The sequence below is a fragment of the Coffea arabica genome, chromosome 2e (genome assembly GCF_036785885.1).
Source record: "Coffea arabica cultivar ET-39 chromosome 2e, Coffea Arabica ET-39 HiFi, whole genome shotgun sequence".
Lineage (NCBI taxonomy): Eukaryota > Viridiplantae > Streptophyta > Magnoliopsida > Gentianales > Rubiaceae > Coffea > Coffea arabica.
The window spans coordinates 69,789,282-69,798,675 of record NC_092313.1 but is presented as its reverse complement, the minus strand read 5'-3'; the positions used below and the strand labels follow the sequence as shown (position 1 = coordinate 69,798,675).

Below are 9,394 nucleotides of genomic sequence, written 5' to 3'. Positions count from 1 at the left end.
ATGTTTTCCACCTTATGACCAAATTTCATCATTCTTGGTAGAGGTAATAGTCGTACGATTTAAATAGTAGAACAAAACAGGTGCGTCCAAATTAAGGTGCCAACACGACTGAATTGCTTATTGTGACTGTAAAAATTTGACACCCATGGGCTGCTATATAACATAACAAATGGATCGGTCTTGCATAATGGTTGATATTCAATAATATTTTTGACAAATTCCTGCAACTTAACCCAGGATCATTGATCCTTTTATTACTCATCCAGTGATCTATTTTTTCATCATACATCTCCATTTCTGAATGAGTAGTTTTCCTTGCTTGTAATATCTAAACAGAAAGGTGACTAATGGTGGCTGACAATCAAGGGCATTTCTTGAGGGCATGAAACATGGTTTTGGAATTAGGGTAACTTAATTTTAATGTATTGCAACCTTGAGAAGTTTGGCATCGTGGTGATTAATGTACTTGAGCAAGTCCTCTAGTAAATGTGACAACACATGAAGCCCACGGAGCTTTCATCCTGGTATATATATGAATTTTATCAATTTATTTTTTGTGTCATGGATTTTTAATATTTGTGAATGTGAAAGCTGATAAAAATCATTACTTGTAAATATTAAATACTTGTGTATCGGAAGTTCAAGATTGAATACATGCATACTCTAGTGGGGATGAATTGTTATTTTTTCAGATTCAACCTAATTCAGTAAAGGTATCTTCACTTCAGATTTTAAAACTAAGCCCAAGAAGTTTAGATGCATCAGTTTTACCAATCTTTCAGTTTAGATACATCAGTTTCCTTTCAAAGTCTCAGTAGAGTTCAACACTAAATACAGCAAAGAACAAAGCAAATTTTAAGTACACTTTTTACCGCTAAAGAGACGATGCTATAGTTACAAGAAAATTTTTATCCTGTTTGTATAGATAGCAAAAATCCAGCATTCTCTGAAAGGGGGAATGAGAAGAAAAAAATCACCAGCTAAAGTTCACGGATTACCCTCATGTTAAAGACTGGACACTGCGGGCAGCACCAAATTCCTCTTCTCTTCTTCTTCTTCTTCATCCAACCAAGCTGTTTCAGGGACTTCATGAAAGTTGAGAGCTATTCAACATTTTGTGGACCTATCGAACGTTTCTTTAATTGAGTTCTTTTTTTTGGGTAAGTTTTATAATTTTATCGTAGTAGTATGTGGTTGATGGACTGGAACTTCTGCAGTTAGACAGGTTAAAGTATGCTGTTGTGGGATTTCAGTAAATAGCTAAGAAGATTCAAGTTTTATTATCATTTTAGAGACGTTTCAGACAAACATATGGATATCGGCTGATACCAATTAAGGAAATGGAATAAGAGAAGATAGCGTAATATTCTGTGTACTTTGTTCCATCAATTTAGTTCTAACATGATATCTTAATGTTTAGAAAAGACTTATTTTTCAATTTAAAAGTTGTTAAAGAGTCATGAGTCTTAACAATTTCCTCTTGGTACCGTAGGGAAGAATGTCCAACTCTTTGCTTTTGCTTTTGAGTCAATTTGAACAAAAACAATGAACCATTCTTCTATGTAGACAGATCCAGGATTTTACCCCAAAAACATGAAAAAACTTTTTAAAATAAATGAAGAAATATGCAAGTAAATTCTTTTACAAATTTGAGAAGTTGAGGAAAAAGATTTCTTTCTTACACATCTCATGATTCTATTGATCATGGGACCATGGTATGTAAAACATAAATGATAATAACTTGTTTAAAAAATGAAAGGACAAAGCATCGGTGAAGCAACTGACTAGAGTAAGTAAGGAACTTTTTCATTAACAAATGGTGAAGCAACTGACGAGAGTAAGTAAAGAACCTTGGCTTTGTTTGAATACCTCTTTTTTTTCAAATAATATTTTGCTTGTATCATAAACACATTTTTCAATTCATCTTTTTATTTCATATATATCACGTTACAAAAAGTGTTAAAGTAATTATTCTAAATAATATTTCAAATAATACTCTATCATTTTTCTTCGGTACCAAGCAAAAGATTAAAGGAAGAAAATAAACTCCCACATAAAAATAAGAGACTATATATATATTATCATGGTTGAATGTATAACACATGAACAAAATTTAGATTTATATAAGTTATCATGTATGCAATACTGATGATGTATATGATAGGGTGCATTTTGTTAGTAATTTTGTGAATATTTTTCACTTGAATTTTGACCAAATATTGTACTGATTGGTAGACTCTATTCATATTTGATAATTAGTGCTGATTGTAAGAGTATGACAAGAACAGGAGTAAAAAGTAATTTAATGAAAATTTTTGGCCACTTCCTCGTGGCCGCGTTCAAATCCTACTGTCAGTGTCAAGTCCCAGAGAGTCAGAGACTCAAGATTTTACTACGTGCGAAGGTTTCCTAGTTCGAATTGGACTCTGAGCAGACTTTGGTGGAAGATTTAGAAGTCATCTTTATCAGTTATACTATTTGATTAGGAAACAATGGATATTATGTTTGGCAGCTTACTTTTCCACTTAGGACCATACTTTATTTCTTGAATAGCGATAATTTAGGAAGGAAATGAGAAAAGTTACGGCTGACTATATAAAGATGTGATTAGTACGTCCGCAGGAGAACTCTGGCCCGAATTTGATTAGTCACGCGTCAAGCAAAGGATCGAGCTCTCTCTTCGTCTTTTCTTTTCTTTTCTTTTTTTTTCGCTTTTCTATTGTCCAATGTTCATGCAATTATTGTCGATAAAATTGCTTGGATTATTCTAAATAACAAGCGGCTAAATTTTCTTTTCTAATTAAGGAACAATGGAGGATTTGGTTCATATGAAATTGTGAAATCGAATTAATTATATTTATTTCTTTTATTTACTGGTATTTATATATTCTCTGATTTTATTTCACATGGTTGTTATATTGATTGAATATCCAAGGCCCGGAATTTAAATTAATCTAATAACCTAAAGCCAATTAGAGCAGTTAAATCCATAATTATTTAATTGCTTTAAAATAGTGATAACTGGCATGATTAGATTTATGTCAGGGGAATATATGGACTAATTCAAAATAACCTTCGTAGCGTGTTATTTGGTTAGAATAGAGATTTTTTAATTCTTAAGGCAATTGAAAAATTGAACTCTAACTTGTACTTAGTTGATTAGGGCAGTGACTAATGGTCATACCTTAATCACCAATACAACAAGGAAAAGTTGATTGTCATCGCTTGTTTGACAGTTATAACTTATTTATCAGTAAGTAAATAAAATTATTATTGCATGAATAATCAATTGAGTGAATCATCTCTGAAATTATTTCTTGGCTAGAGTTTATTTATTATTGTTTCATTTTTAATAAATTATTAGTGAGGTCTTTTTATTTGGGTTGTTTAATTATTCTCATTTTTATAAAAACCGCCCATTACTTTGGACTCTAGAAGAAACAAATTTTCTCCAATCTCTGTAGATTCGACCCTACTCACTGTTATATATAAAATTTGTATTTTTCTTGAGTAGGTATTTATTATTATACAAATTTAACGTCTGTCAGTATATATATAGGTGTATAAAAGATTAATCCCAAATATAATGGTAGTGTTCATTAATCCTAAAGATAATGGTAGTGTTCATTGTGCTAATCTTAGCTATGAAGGCTAATAAATTCTCAAGGCGCCTTACCTATAGAAACTATATAATGGATTCTCTAGCCATCCAACTAAAGTCATCAACATTACATACAACCGTTCCCTGAAAATTTCCTTTCTTTTTTTCTCTTCTACATAGCCTAAAAAGTTTCCTAATCCAACAGAAATGTCGCTAGTAAAAATTGAGGAGTTTGGGGGAAAAAGGGAGATTATCAAACATTTTAGCCATGAGCATCCACTAGTTCTGGTGAGCGCACAAAACGTTCCAAGAGACAGCAAATGCTATGGCTGTGAACAACTTATCTCAGAACCAAGGTGCTACGAATGCAGCAGCAATGAGTGTCAAACTATCTTTCTCCACAAAAGCTGTGCAAATTTGCCCCGTGAGATTAAACATCCAATACACGCTGAACATCCCTTTACCCTCTTGGCAAAACCACCTTACACCAAATGCTTTTGCTCTTCTTGCGGCAAATTCATGGAAAGTTTCACCTTCAATTGTTCTTTCTGTAAATTTGACCTCTGTGTCGAATGTGCTCATCTTGTTCTGCAGAAACGTAGACTGAAGCACGACAGCCATCATCATTTCTTGACGTCAATGCAAAGGCCAGCTACTTTTAGTTGCGATGGTTGTGACGAAAAGAAGGAAGATTGGTCATTTTCATGCAACATCTGCCCCTATTGGATTCATCGAAGTTGTGCATTTTTGCCAACAACCAAGAAACGGGATGATCATGAGCACCCGCTTTCCTTGGCTTATCATCTCCCATTTGATTTGCGTCTCAACCACTTTAACTGTGATGTTTGCCGTCGGCCACTAAACCCGTCAAGATGGTTTTATCAGTGCTACAGTTGTAAACACTTCGTCCATGTAGGATGCGTGCAGGATGGCACCAAACCAGCAGGAGCCAAGGGATCTTCTTCTTCGTAATAATTCGTATATTCACTTTTCTTTTTCCTGCCCTGCACTTAATGTTTATTTACATATCATCCCACATGTTCTCTAGCATTTCAGGAACGGATGATGATCGATTCATAAATTGTCTAACTAATCATCAATGCTTGACATTAATTTGTTTTTTGTCTCAGTGCCGGCAATCAACCAGATCATGGTCTTGATTTCAAGCCCCTACCGTGGACGGATATGTCAGCAGATTTGATTAGACCTTTCCTCGAGAAAATGGGCGACGTTGAAATACAACTAACCAACCAGATCAATCATTTCAGTCACGAGCATCAATTGATTCTTTCAGTGGCAGAGGTTGACAAGGACAAGAATGAAGAAGAAATGTTATGTGACGCATGCATTGAACCAATTTCTACTCCTTATTACACTTGTTCTCAGTGCAACTTCTTGCTGCATCTAAATTGCGCCAACATACCAGCAAAAATGAAAGCACACCACGATCATCCAGAACACCAACTTTCGCTGAGAAAATTGGAAAACAAGTATGGCTACTTTTATTGTAATTTTTGTTTCCTGAACTGCAACGGATTCTTCTTTGAATGTGAGCTCTGCAACTACCGAATCGATCTCCATTGTGCTTTCCTGCCAAGGACTATTACTCATCAAATTCATGATCAACATGTCCTCAATCGAAATATAGCACCAATGGAACCCTTGTGTGATGCATGTGGGAACAAGTTTTTTGGCGATGCATCTGAGAAAAAGATTTCTGGCCTCATCCGTTACAGTTGTGACGACTGTTTCAAGTTGTCCTTGCATTATCAATGTGCAATCATGCCCCATACCGTCGCACACAGATGGGATAAGCATTGCCTTACCTTGATGTATCCCCCTTTTGGTGACCATCCAGATGAGTTCTACTGTGAGATTTGTGGAGAAGAAATCAATCCCAAACATTGGCTCTATCATTGCAAGGAATGCGATCAATCCTTTCATCTTTATTGCATCCCTCGACTTCGGAAGGATCGTTTTATGAAGTTTGGCAAAACCCTTCAGGTCAGCGGTCACCAACACCCTCTTACATCAGTCAGGGAATGTCGAAACGGGTCTTCGTGTAACCGTTGCAGCACAAAATTGAGCGGAGGAAAAGGCTTTGAATGTGGAAAATGTAAGTTTTTCCTCTGTTACAAATGTGCTTGTGATGTGCCTCCAGAACCAGCCGTTTGTGTCATACTGTGAAGTGGGGATTATTAGTTATGTTTTATTACTATTAGCACAAATGGTTTGTATTGACGAGTGTAAGTCCACCCACTAATAAGTAGATTTCTATGTAATAAACTAGGATATGTAAACAATTTAATTAAATCCATTTAATTGATGAATAGTAGATTGACTCGTATCACCCATTTATGCACATTTAAAAATAATTGTACATTTAACTCAATTTTTTTGAGTGTTAAGCCAAAAATTTTAAATTTTTTATTAATATAATAACAATAAAATGTTATTATTTCTCCTATTTACTAAATGGGTATAAATAATTTGGCTTATTTATAATCATTACCTAATTATGACTCGTCCAAATCCGCTCAGTCACCAATTTTGAAACCTCTAATTACTATCCACCAGATTATAAATTATGATTGATTACTGGCGATCATCTTCAATCTTGATTATCATGAGTCATGACCACTCTAAAAGGGATCTAATCAAGATGGGCCACGTCATTTATTTGTAGTTCTATGTAGCAATTTAATTGGTTACATATTTCACTAAAAATAATAATGTATAATCAACAACAATAATGCTAAGAGCTGTCTTTAATTAAGATTCTTTTATATCTAAATTAAAAGGCTTTTTATTACCTGCATGTCTAGAGCAAAATACAGTTTGTTTAGTAGAGATAAATTAGTGTTATTGGGAAAACTTGCTTGTTAAAATATTCTTGTTCCAATTTCAAAGATAAGAATCACATCATCATAATTTTGTTGCTTTTGTGATTCATAAATTCATAGTCTCGTTATGGGGGATACATACATACATATATATATATATATATATATATATATATATAATTTCAATTTGCCGGACCATTATTTCTGAACCTTTCCACTTTCTAAGTACTTTTCTTTTCGTGTCTTCTTCTAACTTATATCAATGTTTAAATTTTTCGAGTTGTCTCCTCAAATCTATATCAGCTATTACCAAATAATAAATTGCCAAATGCCGTGCACTATGTGTGCAAAATTCGGATTTTTTTTTTTTTTACATCTTTCTCTGCACTAGAGAACGGTCCAATAAAAAATAATAATTGTGAATAGATCGAGAAATTAGTACTATACCAACACATATATCTATTTACTTGCTGACTGATGATTATTGTTACTGCTGTCCAAAAGCATTATGCTATCTATGCATGTAAACTGAAGGATTTATACCCATATATAAGATCAGAAAAATGGATTTTGTATTTATGAAGCTTGTGATGTTTAGTGAAAGAATCATGGAGAGTTGTATGACTCTCATAAATCATCTAAGAAAGTCTACTTTGATTTTTTTGTAACATTAAAAACATGAAATCATATTCTTTTATTTTGTTTCTTTTAGCCACTAGTGGAATTTGGTTGAACACTAATGGCAGAACTAACATATATATATATATATATATATATATATATATATATATATATATATATATAATTGACTAATTTAATATGAATTTTAGTAGAAAGGCTTTTTCATTCTCCAAGATCAATTGTACAAATCCTAGAATATTTATGAAGCTAACATGTGCGCATTGTGTGCATAATTTTCCTCATAAACATAAAACTTCAAAAATGTTTCAGCTAATTAAATCTATTGTACACTACCAAGGCAACTTAATTAAACGCTATAACAAATGATATAGCAAGAAAAACTAGATTTTCGTTTATGTATTATACTTATTTGGGCACAACTAAATTTCAGTGATTCAGTCTAAATTTCAGGGTTGTTCAATCATTACTTGACAGCGATCGATGAACTGTTATGTGTCATTAATTCATTTATGAAGATAGTGATAGTTGTTTTGCAGCAACAGCAAATGGAATAAGGAGTTGTGTTGTGTAGGAGGAGAGTTGAAGATAAACTGTCAGTGCCCTTTCTTCTGGAAGGAAGTTTGTGGGTGCAACGAGAAAATGGTAGTTGCAGTGCGAGAGGAAAAGAAAAGAATTTGTTTGATATCATCAAGTCGGGGAAGAAGCAAGTGAGCACATTTATTTGTGACTGTATTATATTTGTCTATTGTCGCCCGTTTCAATTATCTGTTATCCTGCTTTTTAAATAATGATTAATAATTAGGTAGACAATGTGAACCGGACCGGTGCCATGGCCGGTCCGGTCCGGTTTGGTTTTCAAAACCAGAACAAATAAATCCCTTGGGGATGGTTTGGAATATCTTTTAACTGATTCTTGCGTGGAGAATGATCATTCGAGGCATTAGTTCAGATCTGCTATATATTCTGTAAATAGAGCCATGCATGGATGATATCTTTAGAAAAGAGCATGAAAGAAGGATGGATTTTTTTTTTTTTTTTTGGGTATTAATGGCAATGTTAATAGAGGAACAAGAGATGAAAAGAAAGGTGAAATTAGCTTAAAGTTATGGTGGTAGCTGTTAGATTCATTTGAAAAAGGGTTATGCTTAAAGTTTAATTCACTGGAATACGAGATTAATAATATTTGTTTAATGCGTGTCTTTAATTTTTCTGTTAACCACTTCTCAACCCCTGGGGATGAATAATATATATATATATATATATATATATATATATATGTGGATGTATACATGGAGTATTTAATTTTGTTTGAACATCTGTAGACAATCTACGTACAAATTTCCATGTTTTAATTACTTCTCTTACACGTCTTGCTATGTTGCAATTCTGCATGGTATATATATTAATCTGGTTACTTTTCATGAACTGATTTATATGTCATGAAATTAAATTCAACTGGTGCTTCTGATGATGGTCAGTCTGAAAAAGGAGGAGGTGGATTCCCGTTCAATCTATGTTTGGAAATGCGAGGCTCAAACCCCGTCTTACATAAGTTGCTTATGAACATTTGCTTGCCGCAGTAAAGTTTTGTCAATACCATATATGGCACAGAAATTAACTGGTTTTGTTTTTTTTTCGACATAATAGATTTTATACTACAACTATTCCTACTCTACACTAAGGGGAGGGGATCTAAACAAGTTAAGGAGAACCTTGTAAACTACTATTGATCCAAACGAATGGCTATGCACTCACTGACAAAATATTTTCAGAAAAGTTTGAATATTAAAATGCAAACGAAGGGATTTGATTCTTGACCTACACCCAAATAGAGTTTTAAAACTCTTTTGGTGACAAATAGAGCTTTAAAGCTTGAATTAACTGGTTTTATGATTGGTTGGAAGGGAACGAGATGTGCTTGCCACACCGAAATTTCATCCTTTTAACATCTTAATTAAACTTCATTCATTCATTCATTCTGTATTTGAACAGAATCTTTTTAGAATCTAATGGTGGCGGTTCATCTTATTGCGATGGAAGTGCTATAAATTAAACTAATTGTTTCTTCAAGCATTTCTGGGTTGCATTGAAAGTAAGTAGTGTAAAGCGGTGAGATCATCTCTTTAATTTCTTGATGACATGACAACTAACTTATGGGAAATCTTTACATCTCTGTCACTTTCTATCTCTGATAACTCTTTCCTATACAGCTAGCAAATTCTCAGTCTAACTTACTAAGTGCGAACTGAGTTTCTTTACAAGTTCGAATCTGTATTAATTTGCAATCAGATACCAAAAAAAAAAAAAA

At 33.4% G+C, this 9,394-nt stretch overlaps 1 protein-coding gene across 1 annotated transcript; it reads left to right on the top strand.

The window, feature by feature from the left end:
* Positions 1–3,764: 3,764 nt before the first annotated feature.
* LOC113732809 (uncharacterized) lies at positions 3,765–5,931 on the top strand. The gene is made up of 2 exons (XM_027258794.2): positions 3,765–4,569; positions 4,732–5,931. Exons 1-2 carry the CDS (start codon positions 3,809–3,811, stop codon positions 5,786–5,788), a joined length of 1,818 nt encoding a protein of 605 aa, XP_027114595.1. The 5' UTR covers positions 3,765–3,808; the 3' UTR covers positions 5,789–5,931.
* Positions 5,932–9,394: the final 3,463 nt, after the last annotated feature.